At 38.9% G+C, this 22,392-nt stretch overlaps 1 protein-coding gene across 4 annotated transcripts in view; it reads right to left on the bottom strand.

Annotated features, from left to right (window-relative positions):
* Window positions 1-654: 654 nt before the first annotated feature.
* RORA (RAR-related orphan receptor A) overlaps window positions 655-22,392 on the bottom strand; it is a 583,196-nt gene continuing 561,458 nt past the window's right edge. For all 4 annotated transcript variants that reach the window (XM_014535501.1, XM_005861109.2, XM_005861108.2 and 1 more), the window contains 8 exons: window positions 20,881-21,022; window positions 17,961-18,356; window positions 11,417-11,538; window positions 9,674-9,806; window positions 8,635-8,742; window positions 7,147-7,257; window positions 6,122-6,234; window positions 655-5,117 (listed from right to left, as the gene is read on the bottom strand). In XM_014535501.1, the coding sequence (XP_014390987.1) occupies window positions 4,953-5,117; window positions 6,122-6,234; window positions 7,147-7,257; window positions 8,635-8,742; window positions 9,674-9,806; window positions 11,417-11,538; window positions 17,961-18,356; window positions 20,881-21,022 (1,290 nt within the window). In that variant the 3' untranslated portion in view covers window positions 655-4,952. The remainder of the gene's footprint in view (window positions 5,118-6,121; window positions 6,235-7,146; window positions 7,258-8,634; window positions 8,743-9,673; window positions 9,807-11,416; window positions 11,539-17,960; window positions 18,357-20,880; window positions 21,023-22,392) is intronic.

Below are 22,392 nucleotides of genomic sequence, written 5' to 3'. Positions count from 1 at the left end.
GCTTCTAGAGATGAACCCAGTGAAATTAGTAGTTGTTTGCTGCTATTAGAAAAAACATATTTTACCTTTTACCTCTCTCACTCCACTGATAGGCAGGGCCCTTATCTCATTTGGTTTAAACACTTGTATCCATATTATGTGGAATTTGGAGTAGTTTTTAATATATTGTTGAAGGCTATAAATATTTTTATCATAAATATTTTAACTATTTGAGAAATGGTAAATGGAGTATGCAAGATTGTACTTTGAATGATGCTCTCTGTTGGTGGATGACCTGTTCATTTATCTTTTGAACATACTGGCATAACTTTCCACAGTTCTGGAAGTTATTCAGTGTTTTTAAGTACACAAGACTGAAGAACACACGTTTTGAACTCAACAAAATGAGATGATAGTGACATTTACACACATGCAGTTGGTTCTACACAGTTCACTGTGCCTTGGAGGGATAGCATTATCATTATTATTAATAATAAAAAACACAATTTGTCCCAGTAGTACTGGCCACCCTGTTTTAAGAGTTTTAGAAGATCCCTGAGCACATTGTTTCTGACTCTTAACCCAACTCCAAAATGATAGGGCTTTCTATTGTTGATATCAAGATGGATTGTCATTCACAGTAAGTCAATCATAAGGTGCTTATTTACCCTTTTTTTCACCAATCAGCACAAAGAACTGTCAGAAAATAACTTTTTATTATTAGTATCTTAATAGCACTGGAAGGACACATGATTTAAACAATCAATGTTTGAAACAGTGGCTTTAGGATTATTATCTGGCTGCCCCTCAACAATAACAAGTGATTCAGTCGACATTCCTTAGCCAAAAACAAAAAGAAACAACAATAATAACAACTGTACAAATATGTATTTTTCCCTGAGGGATCAAGGTACACCCGCGAGTGCTCTATGTACATATTGCACTAGAGAGGAATGAAGAACATGTGCAAAAAAGCAACGATGAGAGAAGCTTACATCCTACTTAAACCTTTTCATTAAAGATTCTACTAGGTTGTTTTGCATTTTGGAATGTCGGAACACAAACAGCTATTCCTTAGTCTAAAACTAAAAACACGTATTTCTACTATGGCACATTCAATGAAATAAAAAGTTTTCCAAAGACAGATAGACAAATTCCATCAAGAAAATAATACAAAGTTTGTTTGTTTGTATTTTTTTTAGAAAATTACATTACTTTCTTTCTTTGTTTCACATTACAAAATCTTTTTTTTTTCTTTACACAAATCACATTTTATTGCAGGAATATTTCAAGTGCCATCAAATATTTATAGAAGGGTTAAAAAAATAGAAGTCTCTCTAAAGTGGTCCAGACAAGGCTTTGTATAGAATAAATCTTTTTATTCCCATCTTCTAGTTTTTTGATTTAAGTATTTTGAATACATTTTCTTTTCCATTGACACGTAGTAGCCTAGAAGCGGTCTGACACACGCAGGTCATACACAAAAACCACACACACACACACACACACACACACACACTCACTCCCTCCTCACTTGACCCTCAGCCCACCCCTATACGCTCACAGACATCTGGGTATCCACACTATAAAGAACAACCAAACTTAGAAGCAGTGTCTTAAGTCATGTTTTCCTTAAGTTAGGAAGGGTGAATTAGGATGCTGAAGACTTAAAAAAAAATCCATAGCTTTAACGTAAATTAGGATGCTGAACACTTAAAAAAAATCCATAGCTTTAACACAATTTGCAAACTGTCCCAAAAAAGCACTTTCATCTGCACTTTTGATTTCATTGTGACCAAGGCCAGTTTCTTCACAATGGAATGCAACCATTTGGACACCATTGTAACTGATGATATTGGGACTTTGTACAAAAGCCTCATTTAGCTGATGTAAAACATTGTACAAAAGGCCTTATAGCAGCTGGGATGACAATGACGTGATTCCAATAATCAAAGGACTATTTAAGTTTAGGGAGCTTTATAAGAACTATTACAAATAATTTTCTGTATCACCAAATATTTTGTATCATCACACAGGTGTTTCTATAATAAGGAAGAGAATGCAAATGCAAAGTTTTTCACATCCTTTTCTATACGTCATATTTTGTCAGCTGAATTTATTGTTTAACTTCAGATCCCAACTTTGATCCAAATAATAGTCAGTTGTTCCCTCCTGCCACCGAGCATGCCTCTGCTATCTTGTTCCTACCCTATAGAGGTAATTTGCTCTTAAAGTCCACACTTGCTTTTCTTTCTCAAAGATCTAGTAGCAGCATCATGTCAATGTATCTCGGTTTACTCTGAGAGCACTGTCACCATGGTGTGACTATTACTGTGATTAGAGCATCTTTCTTTTTTTTTTTGCATTATGTACATGCAAAATCCTTTCTGGAAAAAAGAATTTCTTTTAAGTTCAACATTATGTTCTCTCTCACCCCTAGAGAAGTTCAATGAACTCTTTTCATTTCATAAATGGACACTGGAATTAGGTTTAGTTGCTCTTTAATGCGCTAGCACCTGAGGCTGGTCATATTCAGAAAGCTTTGGTTAAAAAGAAGTTAATATATTTTAATAAAACCATCCCCAAATTTAGTGAATCAGAACGACAGAAAACAAAGGAAACGAAACCAAACCAAAATAAAAATACACCATTTCTCCCCAAAGGAGAAACAATAGGAGAAACACGGACAAATAAATAACTGAACTAAGCTTGGTACTTTTTTCAGAGTATAAATACTATTGCTCTTTAAAGGAACTATGCTTATTTAAATTAAAAATTTGCTTTAACCCCTCCTGCCCAAATATAAATACTATATGCTTATAGTTAACCTCTCTATATAAACACTCATAAAGTTTTATATGCTTGTAAGAAATTTAAGTAAATAATACTCTTGTCTTCTATTTATGGTTAAACCCTTACTATATTTTTTTGGGGGAAAAAGTTAGATGTCATTTAGGCTTCATACACACTTCTGTGTGAATAATTCCTTCTCCTTTTCCAAGTCCCTCAGGAAGCAAGTCGGGAAGTCAGCGGAGGTCTGAGCAGAGTGGAGGGCTCTGGGAAGCCTGCGCTGGGATCCAGCCTGACACCAGGAGCCACAGTCCCCACGGGAGAGTCAGGAGGGCCCTGGTGGTCCAGGAGACACTTTCTCCACTAGAAAGGGCTTCTCGGAAACTCCCGCCTTTGCACGACGGGAGGATGTCCCCTTTACTGAACAAACGTGGCCTTTGATGTCAGACCAGAAGTTTGACTCCTACCCCGAGTGGGACTGAAATCAGCATCTCAATGCCTACCATCCCAAAGGTCACTTATTTTTAAAATATGCTCACTTGTGTGTCAGACAGTTCCTTCTCCCTTCCCCCACTGGGAATTATTTTTGAAAATTCATGAAATTAAAAAAAACACACAACCCTCACTCTATCTCACCTGAACACCAAACCAAACAATCTTCTAAATATTTAATGAAATAAATTATAGTCCACAGTTTTCTAGCGACGATAAATACAAAAGTACATGTTTGCAGTTAGCACTGACTTCACTTTAAAGGCTTAAAATATTTAATATTTAAATAACAGAAACTAATTCAACATGGTATGCCTCCCTCACCCTCTCATTCATTGTCTATGAAATATGGAGAGCAACGTTCTAGAATTATAGCATCTAGAGGCAGCTAGTCTAGAAATAGTTCACTCTGAGATCAACCCTTACAGTTCCTAGATTACACCAAGAACATAAACTTTCACAGAGTAAATGCTTTATGTCCTCATGTGAGGAGTGTGCGTTTGCTCCACATATAAATCTTTGGGTCCTTCTTATAATCAAAGCTAGATTCCAATAAACTATTCTGGTTACTGATTTGTTCTCAAAGCATACGAATTCCAAGTTGAGGCTGAGTCTATATAACTACTGAATTGTATAAAACGAGCCTCCCCTCCTCTGCCTCCTTTAGGTGGCATTTAAAAAAGCTTTTTAAAAAATAATATTCATGATGGTATAAGTCCACAGCACCAATCAACCATTCAACTTTGTATGAAGCATAAACACATCTATCCTTAAACTTACCCAAATGCAAGGTGTAATTTAGGGAGAGTTCAGTTTCTAATTCCAAATTCACATGTAAAAAAATAATAATCCAACATCGTGATTTCTAGATATGACCAGCCAGTCTTTTGAAAGTAATTTTGTAAACAGCAGCATAAATACCTCCCGACGTACCTTCCAAGCCTTCTCAGTAAAACTTGTGTTTCTGGTGCACATGCGACACGACAGTGAACACGCTAGCATTTAATTTAAAGAAAAAGGTGCAAAATGAAAGTGCCTTATCAATTCAACAGGAAAAGCTACACCAGTAACTACATTTTATATTAATTAAAACAATATATAAACAATATCTCTTTTAGCTATATATAGTCTTCATGCCCATTTACCCTGTAATATATTATAATGCTATTGTTGCTAGTGCTATGGACCCTTTACGTGCCATCCTGCTGACTGGCAATAATCGGTGAAAAAAAAAATAAAAACTTCCTTCATGAGACAAAGAGCAAGTTGTGCAAAGTAATGCTGCAACCTCCGCTATGCACACCGGTCACCGATTATTGCTGGACTCTCTTGTTACTAACAGATTGGTGACTCTGCAGAAAGTCTGTGGGCAGTGAGCTACAAGAAAAGGAAATCTTCCAACTTTAGTACCCTCCTTCTGTTGTAAACAGAGGTCAATGATCAAGAAGTCGAGACAGAAAAAGGGTCCATATCTGTAGGCATAATGGAAATCATATGCATGAGAAAAACAAGTTCAACTTTTATTTGTTTTCATTGTTTCCCCTCCTTTGCCTGACCCCGATCACCAAAAGATGTGCAGTGTGTTGGCGCTCCAGGTCTGTGCAGGGCCATATAAAGTGTCTCGGTTAATATTTTTTGTTTGTTTTTCATGTTTGTACTTCAGACATTCTAGAAGCGCTTAGGTGATACATTTACCCATCAATTTGCATTGCTGGCTCAAATTCTGAAGTGAACAACTCCTTGTATAATGGAGGAAAATGAAGTCGCACAATGTCTGGATATATTGCTTTAAATGCCATTAGCTTTTCTGTATGTCGTCCACATAAGGCTCTTAATGTAGACACCTTGCATATTAACTGTAAGGTGGAAGAAAGGACATGTTGTCAGGGGAGAACAGACATGAGAATCAAAATTCAGGGAATCTGGACTATCTTTACAACACTGTTTATAATATCGAAACACACTTAAAGCAACTTAAATGTCTAGTAATAGAGGATTGGTAAAAATAAATGAGGATATAGCTATATCATAGAATACCAGGCATACATCAAACTCTAATGACAATGAGTTTCTTCTCGAGAAAGAGTATCAAAAACAAAGCAACAATTAACCCCCAATTTCTGCTCCCTGACCTAACCTAGTTATCAGGAGAACATAGAAAAAAAAATAAACAGGAAAAAGAAACACTTTCAAATCATCCTCTGGAACAATAAAACACATAAAAAAATCTAAGAAGGGGCTGATTTTTCTAAGACCAAATACATACTCCTGGCTCTAGCACTGAAAAATGTTAGCAGATTTTAATTTGACATCCTAATTATGCTTTTATTGCAAAATATAATAATTAGCAAAAACAAAACCTTATGCTTTGAATACAAGGTAGTAATGGTAAATTGATGAAGAAAATAAAAAAGTCATTTATTGTTGATGACTGATGAATTTAATGGAAATTGAACTAATATCAGAATATAAGGTTATCCTGGTTAATTGTTTTAGTGCTTCATAATTTTCTCTTCCAACATTCAAAAATTCTCTAATTTCTATCAATGCAGAACATTAACTCTGCTTTGTGTTCAACTTTGATGGACTAGGAAGAGGATTTCCAGAATGTATTAATTGTTAAAAAATTCTACTACATTATTTCCCTATTACTGTAGGGCACTTTATAAGCAATGATGATAAATAGAATTTAACCAGAAGTTTGGCCCAACAGAACTTTTTTGAAATGGAGATATTTATTCCTTTCAGTGGCCTGTTGCTTACTGATACTTTTGGGGGCTGGTCAGATGACCTACAAGGGCGCTTGGTATGTGGCAAGGGGTAATTCAAGCTATGCCAACTGGAAACCGTTCGTTCTCACCTTTGTTAGTATTCCGTCTTCTCGGTGATTCTTCTGTAGGACGTGTTGAAGAGCTAGCTGAATTTTCTGTTGCAGTTTTTCAATTTTTACCTTTTCCTGCAGCCATGAGCGATCTAAACATGAGAAATGATAGCCCTTAGTGTTCCTCCAACATGGTGCCAGATACCCAATTCCTCCTGACTCTTAGACCCAGAGTATCATACCACAAAGCAGAGTTAGAGACTAGCAGGCCAGTTTCACTATTCTTTCAAAATATATTCCTAAGGGAGCGGAAAACTGATCTATGACAGGTATAAAGGGTATTCAACATTTCCATTCTTACTGGTACTTAAAGGAAGGGAGGGTGCTCCCCTTCCAAAAAGGATAGCAATTCAAATCTAAGGTCGTGTACATACAGGTACAATGAAATCACTATGGCCCTTCAAGCCTTTCTAAGAATAACATTTCTGAATGAAATATTCATAGCAATTCTGATAGCCTTTCTAGAAATTATGGAGATAACCTTATAATGTAAGACAACTAAAACTGCCAATAGAATTCCAGATGACTTAAAAGTTGGTAATTTAGGATGAATTCTTTATGTGTAAGAATTCCAAGTAGAAGACAGTACACTGATGATCTCCAAGAGGCAGTGCTGGTGAAAACATGGATTAAATGCACATAAACTTGTAGAGGACATCCAAGTGGATTTCAGGAAAAAGTTGGATGTTATCTTGGAGACTGGTACCAAGAAGGACAACCTGACTCCACCATACCATTTCTCTTGGTGTCAGGAGGTTAATTGTGGACTGGGTTTTACTCAATTCTCATTTATTAGGAGTTTATCAGAATGGCATGAGTCTTCTTAAAAGGCAGATGTATGTGTGTGTGGGGGGAGGTTGTTATTTGAAAAAATTAAAAATAGGCTTAATAAGTGAGGTAGCCTCTCTGGGCAGCCTCCCGAATATTCTAAAAGTTATGGACCTTGTAAAAAGTCTCTACCTGGACAATTTTTAAACCACTTTATTTTTATTTGGTTCTGTTACCTGCTGACATCAGTACAAATGCAGAAAATAATGCAATTTCATCTTCCGTCAGGTGCATAGAACATAAACTCTTTCCAAATTCAAATACAAAGCTAATAAAGTCTTCACAACCTGCCGACATTAAAATAAAGAGAGTTTAGGGTTTTGATAATTATCCTAGGACAAAAATATGGAAGAAGGTGAAGAGGGATAGTGATAACATTTCTACAGTTTAAGAGTTTGAAATCTTAGAGGAAACATCTATTTAGCCAACATCAGCATCACTACCACCATCCCTATCATCATCATCATCATCATCATCATCATCATCATATCATCATTCAAAATAATGAGAGTAAACTTCTTGTGCTGAGTGATTCCTATGTTAGGTACTGCTCTAAGAAATTTCTTTGGGTTTCCTACTATTTCACAACAGCTCTATTAAGGACGTATTATTTTTATTATCCCCATTTTAGAGGTGAAAAAACAAAGCTGGAGAGGAAAGTGATGTACCTAAGGTTATACAGATAGGAAGTAACATCCTGAGATTCTAAGTCAGGGTGCTTGACTTCAGAGCTCACACTCTTAACCAACAGAGTTTAACAGCTACCATCTTACTGAAATGTGAAAACCTCTCATTTTGATGTTTGTCTCTATTTCCTCTAAATTCTAACAAATGACATATTATAGTGGTGAAATCATTGTAACTGGTACAGAATTGAAAATATAGAATGTAAAAGTCCTATAAAAAAATGATCCATTCCCCAAAGACTGGTTAAGTTTGGTGTCTATTTTGTCAGATTTGCATATTATATTTACACACACACATTACTGTATGGAAAATAATACAATAATTAATAATATTATAAGAATAAACTGTTCCACGTACTCACAACTGTAAACCTACTTTTCCCACCCTGTATTTTAAATGGAAACAGGCTATCCACCCCTTCTGTCATTTTGGTGTTTTAAAATTCACATAAGCTATCTTGGATACTGTCCCAATCTTAATAACTATAAACCACTTTATTTAAATTATAAAAATCCAATATAAATTATTTATATGGTGTATGTCAGTTTCACTTAGTAATACTTTATTTCTCTGAGATCTACATTTAATTCTCATTAATAATTACCTGAGGGCACACTTTGAGCTCTTTGCTTGATTTTATGTATCAGATCACATCCTCTAATTTATCTAAATAATATGCCCCCTGCTTATCTGGATCTTAAAATTTGGAAGGACACTGAATGGATATGTAATATAAATGTCTTCAGTTGCCAACTAGATAAAATGAAATATTAGATCTTCACAGGTAATACAGGCAAAGAGCATCTGAGGCATGTGAATTTTCTATAGTGTCTAGCTATAAAGTAAAATAGGTATAAAATTCTTTAATTATTTTTTCCAAATAACCAGTTTTCATATTGTTCAAAAAGAGGTTTCACCCAGCTCCTACCTGTTCCTATAACTCTGATTTAAAGACAAACAGCCAGAAACTTCCTTACCTAAGGATTTGAAGACATCAGGGCTAGCATATTTCCCATCAAAGTACACGGTGTTGTTCTGAGAGTCAAAGGCACGGCACATTCTGATGAACACCACCTCTAGAGAACCTACGCAAAGGCAGGAGGGCGTGGGTTATTCCACCTTGGCGAGTTGATTTCAAAGGCACTGATGTAGAGACCCGTTTCTGAGTGAGCGCCCTGGGGGTTGTGTAGCCAGTGGGTGCTCAGTCACATTGCCTCTCTGTCTAAAAGGGCAAAGTTCACTAGTGTAATTAAACACCTGTGCTGAGCCAAGGTCTGCTTCACTGAAGAGAGGAGTGATTTACAAATTACTTCTTTGCCACTCTTCTGTTTTGCAGTAAGAAGTTTCAGAGTTGATAATCAAACATTTATTCATATTTATTAAAACAAATAAAAAGCCCTGGCCGGGTCATTCAGTTGGTTAGAGCATTGTTCCCATCTGCCAAGGTTGCGGGTTCGATCCCCATCAGGGCACATACAAGAACCAACCAATAAATGCATAAATAAGTGGAACAACAAAACCTCTCTCTCTCTCTCTCTCTCTCTCTCTCTCTCTCTCTTCTCTCTCTCTCTCTCTCCCTCCCTCTTTCTCTCTCTTCCCCTTCTCTAAAATCAATTAAAAACTTAAAAAATAAACAAGCAAAAAAACCCCACAACAAACCAAAAAACAAACAAAAAAAACCCAGGGCTCTCTCTGAGGTTCCTGTCTTTTTCCTAACAACTTATTGGAAGCTCTGAGGACCTGAAGTGTAAAACAAAAAACAGGCAATGGTAAAATTAGGGAATGCAGGTGTCCTTCAAATTAATCTTTTCACTCAGAGGAGAAGACTATGGAGGGAAGGTTCCGGGCAAATAGCTCCAAAACCTTTAAGAAGAACTCAGTCTCTGCTAAGAGAAACCTAAGCTATTATCATCGGAGAAAAACTGTTCCCGACACCTTCCTTACCAAGCATTTCTTTAATAGGCAGGTGAAAGCAGGTTAGGAAGAGATCTCAAAATTCACTTGCAAAGCACATACCTGCTTTGAGAAGCACAATTTGATCGTTTTGACACAGTTCCATAAATCCATCGATGCGTTTGGCAAACTCCACCACGTACTGTATAGCTTCTGTGATTTTGATGGCACACAACTGCCACATCACCTCCCGCTGCTGTTAAAGAGGGAGACAGGTTAGCATACATGGTTACCCACATCCTTGGCTCAATGGGTTTAACTATTTCTCTTTTGTAAAATCCTTCTTTGGAAATGGATTCAAACAGGCTAGAGGTTTAAAAAGTAAACAGTTGGCCAGTTATTTGATACAATGATTGCTTCCAAGTCCCTTCTCATCTTCAATTCCTCTCTTACCTCCTTAGTGGCAAAGGGACCAGGGAAGATATTATGAGCATCTATGTAGCAGAAGATGAAAATACAGGTCACTGCTTTCACCCTGAGCTGCGGAGAATAGCAAAGCAGGGTCTTCTTTTAAGCAATTATTTTGCCTTGGGGAATTTAACACCATTTTACTGGGGGAAGGGCACTATAGGGGGAGTCGATCACATGTATTGTGTACCTCTTATGAGCTAGGTGCTTTATGACACCCTTGTCTTATTTCATTTTCATAAGAGCATCTCCCCATTTTCCATAAATGGGCACAGATGCTCAGGGAGATTTCACAGTGAACAGGTGTCGGAGCTGGGATTCAACTCCTAGCATCTCTGACTCTGAATCCCATTCCAGACACTGTGCTGCTTCTTACTGCTTTCCTGCTTCCCTCTGTACTTCCCTTTGGCTGCTGGTATTACCCGCTATAGCAAAGACAAACAAAGGGTGTGTTGCTATTCCCAACCTGTCCTGTTTAATTCTTTTTATATACCCACTCTCCAGTTCAGTGACAGGGTAACCTGAATCAGCGGTGGTGTTTGGTTGTTCCCCCAACCTCAGTGTAAGACTGTTTCCACCAACAGGATGGGGTGGAAGAAACACTGAATTAGGAGCTGGAGTCATGGTCTAGTCCTGGTGTTTGCACTCTCCAACCACATGCCAATGGAAATTAGTGTCCTCCTATGTAAAATGAAGGGCAGCATTAGCCTAAATACTCTCTAGGGTCCTTCCTAAGTCTGAATTTCTATATCAGGGGAAAACACCACATTTTCTTTACCCAAAGGGAGAATAAATAATTAAAAGTTCCCCTTCTCTAGCCCTGCCCTCCCATTTTGGTGGCTTGTTGATCACATTGTTTTATAGAAAAAAAGTCAAGTAGCAACACTTGTCAGCCTCACACTGTTAGGTTCAGACTGGAGTGACAACCTTGGATTCCAAACCTTTCTGTGCACATACTCTCTAAACTCCTTCTTCTGAGCCTCTTGGAACATGAGGCTAAGATTACGTATTTTACATGAACTTCCTTATCTTGAATCAACATTCCATTATGATAGTGGGACAAATCCCAATTCATTTAGATTTCTGGAAACTGCTTGATTTAGTGCCCTGTTGACAAATGATAGGAGATGTGTGTACAGTTTGTTTGCTACTGCTGAATTTGTTTGCTACTGCTGAAATAGAATTTGTTTGCTACTGCTGAAATTTTGCATGCTGGCATCTCAGTAAGAAGACAATGCCTCAAGTACATAATCAGCTCTGGAAGCAAGAGTTTTACACAGAAATCTGATATCTGATGTAAGGCATTCATTCTTTGGCCTTTGGTAGTCTTGAGCAAACCCCCTGCAGGAAAACCCCTCCCACTTTCCCTCCACCCTTGGTAAATTCTCCAGAGTATACCTTGTTCTGATAGTTCTCAATCTCCTCCTGCAGAAAGGTCTGCCACGTTATCTGCTGGAGCTCTTCTCTCAAGTATTGGCAAGTTTCCAGATGTGATTTAGATATATTCTGTGCAAGGTGTTCTAAGCAGAAAACAGGAGATCACGGCATGAAAAGCCAAGCTCTTTGGGTAATCGGTGTTTTTCCCTGCTTAATATATGCTTTAAAAAGTAACAAGTAGAAAGCATCATGCGGATCCAGTTTTATGATCTTTATGCACTTAAATAAGCAATTTGGAACTATTCTGTTTTTTGGAACATGAGCATGAAAGACAGGCAAAGCCAACAGTTAGCAATAAACCTTGGTGACTTCAAAGACACTCCTGACCTTGACCTTCTTCCATGCCTTTCCACCAATGTCTTGGAATGAACAAATATTGATCTAGATAGGCATGGGAAATGATGGGCACAGCCTCTTCTTGGCATTTTTATAAGGACACACCTGCCATATACACTGACCTAAGTTTTACTCTTGAAAAATTAGTAAGTGGTACTCTTTTATGACAACAGCAATGCATTTCTTTAGTGTTTTCCTGCAGATAGCAGAACAAGCATTACTGAGGGCCTACTATGTCACTATACATAGTTCAGTGGTTAAGAATAGACTCTGGAACCAAAATGACTGAGTTTGAACCTCAGCCCTGCTACTTACTAGCTGTGTGATCTTGGGTAAGTTACTTAACCTCTCTGTGTTTTGGTTTCTTAATTGTAAAACAAGGAAGGTAGTATCTATTCCATAGGGCTTCTGTGAGAATTAAATGAGTTGAGCATTTAGGGAGAGTTACAAAGTGAGTGCTAGCTAACATTAGTTCTTATTGTACTAGAATATAGGGACTTGGAAGATATTATAAGAAATAGATGCCAAAAAAGCTTCTCTAGGAATTTATAATGTGGTGAGCATGTATGGACATGCTGAAAGGACAATTCAAGGCATGAGACAATAAAGGATAAAGTTGAGCCCAGCCTGTGTGGCTCAGTGGTTGAGCATTGACCCAGGAACCAGGAGGTCATGATTCGATTCCCAGTCAGAGCACATGCCTAGGTTGTTGGGGGCATGCAGGAGGCAGCCAATCAATAATTCTCATCATTGATGTTTCTCTCTCCCTTCCTCTCTCTGACATCAATCCTATATAATAAAAGGCTAATATGCAAATTATCTGCTCGACCAGGAGTTTGACTAGGGGGTGGGACCAGCAGGCCAATTTCCCACACCCCCTCCCCCTGGCGAGCCTGCTGGATTAGTGCGGGTGAGACAGACCCCAACTGTGCATGAATTCGTGCACTGGGCCTCTAGTAAAAAATTATTTTTAAAAAAGTGTAAAGTTGAATCATATCAGAAGAGAAAGAAAAAATGATAATAGATGCTGTCAGGGAAGGGAGAGGTGAATGTTTGCCTTAGGGAAATTAGTGGGTGCTTCTCGGCAGCAGAAGAGGGGCATTTGAATTGGAGCCTGAAGGATGGGTCGGATTTGGTAGGTGGAGGCCAGTGGTGTGAGGGGTAGGCCAGTTCTACATTCGAGGGAGGGCCGATGAAGGAACCAACATAGCATTATAGGACAGGAAGATGTGATAAAGTGATAGAATCAAAATAGAAATATGAGAAGGTAAGAGTCCAAATCCTGAAGGATCTTGAGTGTTAGGATTGAGTCTGGACTTGATAAAACAAAAGGAGTCCACAGGATTCTCCAGGAGCGGAGGTACTGAACACTGCACCTGGGGAAACAGAACCAGCCGTTCCGTGATTGGATTGGAGGACGGAGAAGATGGGGGCAGCAGGACCACATAGAAGGCTGCTGGAACTAGAGGTGAGGGACTAAGAGCTGGAAGCAGGCTGGCAATCACTGTTATGGAAGGGAAGGATAGTGAAAAGTTTTAAAGGAAAAATTGATAAGATTCTGTGAATATGAAACCATACCAAAAAGGAATCCCCCTCTCAGGGCCTTGAATATTAAATAGGAACGCCATTTAAAAGAATGGTGTTCAATGTAAACTAGGTAACAGTAGTAAGACTATTTATTTATCTGGGAATTTGTTGCTGCTTTTTGTCAAAACAGAATCAGATTTGTTTGCATGAAAATAGAGCAAGCTCACCTCCAGGAAGCCTGAAATTAGAGCAAGCATGTCACACTCATGGCCGGAGGGCTGCAAGCGGCCCACAACAAATATTTTTGCAGCCTAGCCAATATAATGGTATGTCAGAAACATTTTAATAAAAATTTCATAATTTAATTTTTATAATATCCTGTTATACATAATTATTAATAATGAACTACAACGTTTGCTAATGACTACTATAATCGGGTTGCATTCATTTCCCTTACGTGCCTTGCGTACAGGCATACCATTTCTCTCCACTAATACTAGCAGCAAATATTTTAGGGCTGATTGCCTTGTCTTGGACTGACTTGTTTGGTGTGTGCAACTGGAAATATTTCACTTTAGGAGAACAAGAAAAATAGGTTTATTTGCATTACGCTTATTAATTTGTGCAGTTATTTAGTATCTGGTAAGTTAATGTTCAAGAAAAAATATTAGTTTTTAAGAAAATGTTTTATTATTTTATGTTAACGATTACTCATTTATTTCAGCCCTTTGTATTCAGCGTGACTCTATCAAAATAAACCTATGTTTCTGTGAAAATTGAAGCTTTTGTTTTTTTGCGGCCCACATAAACTTAAACCTTGTTTATTTGGCCCGAGTTAGCCTTTGAGTTTAACATGCTTGCTTTAGAGACACTGGAACAATAAATCTTAATGGCCCTATTCACAACACACAGCAACAAAACAATACAAATCAATATCATAAAAATAGAACAGGAACAAAAGAAAAGAATTTAAAGGAAAGACACAGAGAAGCTGAGAGGAAGAGGGAGAAACCAGTAAATCATCTGTCTTAGAATTAATGACGTTTGTGAAGAGGAGAATAAAGACAAAAATAATGGGAAGTCAGAAACAAGCAGTGCGTAAATAAGTCTGTGAACTATAGCCTATAGAAAGAGCGTCACTATAGAAGACAGATTCCAGAATGTAAACCAAGTTTTGCAGATATGAAAAAAATGATGAATAGTTCACAGAGAAACGGGGATCCTGTGAGGAAAAGGGAGCGAAGAAGATCATAGTGTTCTCTTCTAGATCATGCTTTTCCCCCAGTTAATATGGTCAGTATGTTGTTATTTCACTTCATCCTAAAAATCGTTCCCACTCACCCCTACCTGTTTGGGTCCAGCTTTCCGTAGTGGAAGTGAATGATACAATGTATGTGACTAACCAGTAGAGGGCAGTGGCTGCTTTCTTGCTAACTGCTCACCAACTGCCTTTGACTCCCGATTCACGAGTGGATTTGGCAAGTGTAAGATCTTAGACACTTTGCTGTTTTTAAATCTCCACTTCAGCGAAGGAGAACGTGTCAGACTGAGTAAAAGTCAACAAGTTAGTGTGGTCTCTCAGCAAAACAGCCTGGACTAGTGAAACACTTGGAACTAGGAGTTAGGAGACCTGGTTTCTGGTCTGAGTTCAGAGGATAACTCACGCTCTGATGGGCAAATCAGCTCACTTCCTCAATCAGGATAGCTTCATCAATAGGGCCAAGGTCTAGATACTTCAGATGGAAAATCCTGACTTCTGAGTTAGTCACAGATTTTCTCAGTGGGAAGGAACGTTAGACATCATCTGGTCCAAACTCTCTTCAGTTTACAGATAATAACAATATTAATAGTGATGATAACTAACACTTATGTAGCACTTACTATGTGCCACCCTTATAATATATATTCAGAAAATATATATATATATATTTTTTTTTCTTTTCTTTTTATTATTTAATCTTTGTAACAACCCTAGGAGGAAGGTACTAGTATTATCTCCATTTTATAGAGGTGTCATAGGTGGCAAGTGGCCAAATTTAAACACACACAGTTTGGCTCCAGAGTCTTTATACTCAATAGGTAGAGAGACTATAGCTTGCAGAGTTTACATGATTTATACTGGGTTGTAGAACCTTTCGCAAAGCCAGGACCACAACCCATATAAGCTGACTTCTTGTCTCACGCTTTGCCCAGCATGTCACTGTCTCTCTTGCATGGGCTTTAGTATTTTTATTACAGTACAATTGCAGTTAGTTTTTTTTTTAATGAACCTAGATGGCTTATCTAGAGTATGTAATTCAGGTACTAATTATACATCAAGGGCAGCACTTCCTGGCCATGAATGCAGACATATTCCCATTAAAAGTAATGGATTGTGGATACTATTATTGAAAGAATTGGGCTTCCAATATGTTAATTTATAATTTATTTTCCAATTGAATAATGTTTTCATTTGTTTAAAATCTGATGACAAAATTTAGCCTAAAATGGAGTCAAGAGTCTTAGTTAACGAGATAGCAGGACTTAAGCCCAAAAGGAAATACAGCTGTGAAGAAGGAACAGCAAAGTCTTTGGTCACTTCTAGGTTACTCTTAACTCTTCAAACTATTTTGTACAAGTAAGTGGGATAGAAAATATCCTTTTCAGATAAATTCTTGTTTAAGTTTTGGGTGTTGGACTTAATGACAAGTCAAGTTTATTCATCCTGGAAAATGCCACAACACATGTAAAAACTCCCTCATTTAGGAGAACCTGGAGAATGTATGAGGGCATCGAGCTCCCAGACTACACTGGGAGATGACACGAGTGGGAGAGGAAACTGGTTTGTGGGGGAAGAGGAAGCTGGGGGAATCTGCTTAGCATTTCTGGCCCCACTCAGGTACTAACGAGTACACATTTAGCCTAAGTGCCACCTTCGCGGGAAACACTTCTGCTAAGTCCTGTGGATTTATTTCACGGTTGAACATTTGATAAGCAAACTGGATAGACTCACTAGTATTTATGGGAAGGTGGAAGCAGACCCAAGGTAAAGTGAGCCAGGTCATTTTTCATGATATCATGTCAGCTTTCAATCAAATCCTTATTCATTTCTGAAAATTTTACTTTCATTACCGTTCTGCTTAAGGCTCAGCCAACCAAGATTTCATGACAAAAATGTAAGGTTTTTGTTCTAGTTCAAGAAAAATAAAATCAAACCTACCTCTGCTCAGCTTGGCTTCTAGTTCAGAGGTTTCTCTGTTAATCAAAAGAGCTGCGATCCACCTTTAACGCTGCTCAGTGGTTACAGACCAGGCTTAAAATGGCCCTGCTCTTGAGGATTTAAATTTAGACCCATAAAGAGGCGCTTGTGCAAAAACCGTAAAGAACATTCAATTTGTTCTATTTGGAGAGATATTTTACTGGAAATATAAATTTCACTTAGAAATGTTTTATGGGGTACAGAGGTGGAGAAACCATCTAAAGAGCACAACCGCTTTTCCTGTGAACTGAGGATTTTGGTGCTCAAGTCAGCACCCGCCCGTGCCTTTCCATCTGAAGTCTTTATTCTCTCCGCGTATTAACTGAGCCATCGCCACAGCAACTAATTGAAATATCCCAAAGGATTATAACCTTGTGTGAGGAGTCATAGGGAGGGACAGATCAAATTCTAAAACCGCAAAGGTTCTTATCAAAGTTCCTCTGACAACAGTGCTGTCCTTAAAAATCGATTAAATATATCAGAGGATGCTAACACAGCCTCCTTGAAATGGAAAGTTTTTCATTGTCTGTGTTATTAACATTTCTAGGTCACATCACCCAAGAAGCAAAAATGTCACAGGAATAAGAAATTGACAGGATATTTTTCTTTCTTTCTTTTTTTGTTGTTGTTGTGTGTTTTTTTGGTTGTTGTTGTTGTTTTTTTTTTTTTGGTATGGTGAGTCTTCTATGAAAAACATCAGTTTTGTCACCAATATCCATCATCAAAACATTCTGGCAAATAAAGAAGCCCATTTCCCTTTAATATTTATAGCATACACCAGGATTGCAACACTTGCAGGCATGGGCAATCACACAGATGGGGGAAGTGGGGCGGGCCCACCTAAAGGTGTTAGCCCCTAACTGATGCCACTTAATGGTTGCTGGTCCCTTATACCTCGATTATTTGTTCCCTCCCATAAGAAGCTGACTATCTGAATTTTTATGTGGACCAGTTTTTAAATTTTGGCAACTGATTCAAAAATTTAAAACTGTACTAATCCAAAAATATATTATGGGCCAGATTCAGTTTGTGGACTGCCATTTTTATGACTTCAGGTACAAAGCAATACCTGGAATATAAGTAAGTAAATAACTAATGAAGTTAATGGGGCCCTTCCCTGAACTTACCAGTTTTCTGTGGCATTTTAAGACTGCTTTAAGTTCATGTCGACCCATCTCTGAAGCTGAGAGGTCAAGGTTTCCCTTGCATATACAATGAAACAGTGGACAGTCAAAAGCAAGGGGGCAGGTGAGATTATGAAGTGGTCCAAAGGGTAAAGGTCTATTTCCCTTCTAGCTCCATCATTTTAATAACATCATAACTCATTAGAGGAAAGCCAGGCATATCCTATTTACTTTATAGGGCATAAATAGCACATCCCAATAGAAACATGGAAGCCATTACCTAGTTCTGCCATGGACACCGTTGGAGAAGTCTCTCCATTGGTGAAGGAACAGTAGGGAAAGAAGCCTGATGCTGGTGTGTAGTCACATATTGGTTCTGGTTTGATTCCATTGATATCAAGACCTGACTGGTCTGGGGAAGGCTGTATGTCCAGGTAGAAGCTGCTGACGGCAGAGTCTGCCTTGCTCCCCTCAGGGGTGTGCCCGTCGATGTAGTTGCTGAGGTCGTCGTGTAGTTCCGTCAGCCCGTTGGCCGAGATGTTGTAGGTTGGAGTCAGCGGCTCGGCCTCTCCGGGCTGCTGCTGGTGGTCTCGCTGCTGCTGCTGCATCCGGTGTTTCTGCACTTCTGCGTATAAGCTGTCTCTCTGCTTCTTCGACATTCGGCCAAATTTTACAGCTGGAAGACACAAGCCAAACCACACCATATACAATGTGCTTTTCTTCACTCTCATCTCCGGCATGCTTTAGGGGTTCCTTTGAAGTCTCAGACAATCTCAATCAAAACCCACATAACCACAAAATAAGGATGTGATCCAAACAGTTCCACCCCACACCCACAACAGCAAAGACACATCTCAGAGGAATGAAGGACGAGTAGGTAGGAGAGACCTGGGGCAATGACCACCCATGGTTTCCTGCTGTCATAAGACCCTATGCTCAGTGGGAGCCACTGGTATGTGACTGAGCAGGTTTGTTCACTCCCCACTCATGTGGCTGGGCTGGACCACCTCTCTCTCTTCATGGTGTTCAGATTAATGTACAGACTCAGAGGTACATCGAGGCACAAGCAGTCATACCTCCATTTTCATTCATTCCACTATTCTGAACACTCAAATGAGTTCCTTCCCGATCAAACAGCTGAACCTGCAGCTTCACTGAGAGACCTAAACAGACTGGAGGAGGCCTTTGCGATTCCCTGAATCACATCTCTGAGTCTACCGAAGAAGCCCCTCCCCTACACTGGGTCATGGTGGCCCTTGTGAAATGCTTGGACCCACATTTAAATGACACTTTCTACTGTTCTTATTTTGCCTCAAGTAAAAAGAGTATCAGAATTCTGGAAAGGGCAAACCCTGTGTAAGATCCCTCCCCGTGAGACAAATTTGTGTTCTCGACACTTCCACTTGGGAGGTTCCGTATTTAAAGTGGAGCAAAGATTGTAATAACTCTCCAGTTCATTCGGAATCCCAAATGATTTCTCCTGAAACACCGATATATCTGAGGGAAACACCCTACGATTTCCTGGTCTGAGCTCTCCCACTAACCCATTTATTTTTCAGCTCAACCCTGCCTATGTGGATTAAGCCTCTGCTAGAGGGGTTAAAATGTCCTAATTGTGGTTAAATTGATACCTGATGGGGTGGGTGAATTCAACTACTTAACCATCATCATAATTCGGTGAGTCTATGGGAAAGAGGCAGGATAAATGGATATGAAGTTGGGAACCAGGGCCACCATCTGTTGGATTCTTTTTCCACCAAGGAGAACACTCACTGTCCTTTTGCAGAGAGGGAACGAGTGAGCTTGATACTGGTCAATTTCTGGGTTCTAGGACTGAAGGAACGAACTTGGGTGGGGCTGGTTAGATAGCATGTAGGCTGATGTGGGCTCTGAATGTCAGACCTAAATTTGCATAAGCTCTCACTCAAATTCACTCTAAGCCCACAACAACGTGCACTCTCACTTCTATACAAAACCTCCGGGAGGCATACTGAAGGCATTTTACTAGTATTTCTGTGTGGAAGAATCTGTGTTCTAGAACACCCAAGGGGATTAATACCATAGGTGAAACTTGTTCAGTGTACTCTGAATGGTGTTTTAACGTCTGCCTGGATATTAACAACAGTAATCACACCATCCTGTAGGTGAAATGAAAAGATCAGCTATTGAGAAAATGCACACACAGCTTGTGATTTTAACTTACAAGTTCCTAAAAGATGAGCCCAACTTTGAGGATGAAATCTGCAGAGCTGCATACCACAGGAGTTTCTGAGAATACGGTTTAAGTTCTGGGACTTGCATATTCTGATGGCAACAACTTCGTTTTTGTTTTTATATATTCTAAGAGACCACCCTGTGCCCCTCTATGGGAGGTTATCACCACTTGTGCCTGGGCAGGTCCACAGACCCCAAGAACATCTGACTATGGGAAGACAGGCTTTCAGAAGGCCTGCCCAGCATCCTGAAGTACTTTTCCACAGGCTGGAAGAGATGTTTCCTTCAAAGGGATCTCTTAAGAGAGCCAGCCAGTATACTCGGAAAAGTCCTGAAAAATGTACCCGCTGTACTTTCTGCCCAGTTTCCTTATATAAGAATAACTGCCTTGAAATCTGGTGTTGATTATTCAGTGCACTTAAGATAGTTTTCCAGGAAGATCTTGAAATGTTCTGCAACTGAGTGGTAGATGGTCTCTATTTCTTAAAATAGCTTCTTTTAATGAAAAGAACATTTGTCATCGAGCCACATTTTGCACTATTTTCACACATTCTGCATGTACAAATATTTGACTTTGGCATGTGATTCAAAATATGCAGTTAGCATAAAAGCCAATTCAATCCAATAAATTCACTAGTGTAAAGCATGTAACAATTAGCTCTCACCTGTGTGTTTCCTTCTGGGGAAAATGCCTGTAGGAGGTATATTTATTAAGGCCCTCAGATGACAATAACCTTTGATCAATTCATCCACCTGTAATATCTTAAACATGAAAAAATCCGAAGGTGTTCTGACCACACTTTCCAAGCACCATGCCATCAGCCAGCCAGCTGACTCGGATGGATTATGGAAGAGGAAATAACTGCCGTGAAACCCACAAAACCGCCAGGGGTGGGAGGGCATATTTTGGCAGATCTGGGCCCGGGTTTTGGAAGGCAATTTCATAACCCCATGTCACCACCCTACAATTCAAGCTGAGTGCTCACCATCTCGAGACATCCCTACAGCAAGGCATTTCTGTAATCGACAGTGTTGGCAGCGGTTTCTACTGGTTCGATCAATCAAACAGTTCTTCTGACGAGGACAGGAGTAGGTGGCATTGCTTTGCTGACTTCTCCTGAAAAAGCCCTGTGATTCGGTTATAAAATATAAAACAGGTTAGTGTCAGTTTGAGCTGTATGATACTAAAGGCAGTATACTAAGAACTGAGCGGCATTAATATTTCATGAGAATTAAACTTGTAGCGGAATCATCCAGGAGGCCATTAATGAAATTAAAGTCACTTCTTTTTCCTTGAGTAAAATTGATCCCCGGAGTCCAATCCTCCATCCCTTACATAGGCAAAACTTTCTTGAACTCCAGCAGACGGTTGCCAGGCCCTGTTCCTGGCTTCTGATGGCCAAAGCAATGTGTTGAGGTAACAGCACAGACACTTTTATTTAACCTTTATCTCCTATATATATTTTAGTAGAGTAAACACAAAACACTTCTCTGGATGTCCAGAGACAGGGAAAAATGCATCCTTACTGTAACCCAGGGAAGCTGCAATCCTCCTGCAGGTTGGTAATCTCTACTAACCCACTAAAATTCACCATGCTTTAGGTGTCTTGCATTCCCCAAGTCAGAATCTACTGGCCCAAGAAGTTAAAGATGCTTGGACGAATTATTTTGGCAGATCAATCAGATTGGGAATACTCAACCCTGACAATTTGAAAATACCACATGACCTTTACGATTTAACAAATCCAATCTGATGTTCATCAAGTTCCACTTATTTGTTAAGCACTGTGTTGGAGATGAGAGGGTGAACAAAAACACGTAGGGAACTGCTGACTTCAAGGATTTCATTCATTCACTCACTAATTTTTGCTAAGTTCTTGAGTTGGATCCTTAATAGCTCATTAATTTTCAGTATTTATTCTTAAAAGCTACAAGGTTTCCTTTTAGTTATGTTTTAGTAGCAACCCACAAGTTTTGCCATGTAGTATTTTCATTATCATTCCATTGAAAACATGCCTTAATTTTAAATAGAGTTCTTTAATCCATATGTTATTTAGAAGCACAGTTCTTAATATCCAATGATATGGGTGGTTTGGGGTTATCTTTTTATTGTTGAGTTATCTCTCAGTGGGTTTGAAGTGCTCTGAAGAAAGAGCAGGAACCGGAGTTAATTCTATGAAGCAGAGCCATGAAGTGTACAAGAGTATTATCATCCTCAGATCTTTAAAGGTTAAGATAGATGATGCCAACCAAGGGGACACTAGTGGGGTTAGTGCCACTGGAGGGGAGAGATAAATCCTGAAGAACTGGCAGAGTGGTGGGCAGGTTGGAAAGGATATACTCTCTCACCTAAAGATTTTTCTGGATGGCAACTTAGCAGTTGTATCAAAATCCTTAAAAATGACCTCTCTCTTGAACCAATAATTGCTTTTTTAGGGAGTATATTCTTTTTTTAAAAATATGTATTTTGTTGATTTTTTTTACAGAGAGGAAGGGAG

Source organism: Myotis brandtii, unplaced genomic scaffold, assembly GCF_000412655.1.
Source record: "Myotis brandtii unplaced genomic scaffold, ASM41265v1 scaffold144, whole genome shotgun sequence".
NCBI classification, from domain to species: domain Eukaryota; kingdom Metazoa; phylum Chordata; class Mammalia; order Chiroptera; family Vespertilionidae; genus Myotis; species Myotis brandtii.
The sequence above is the reverse complement of the archived record's forward strand: the minus strand, read 5'-3'. Positions and strand labels throughout refer to the sequence as shown.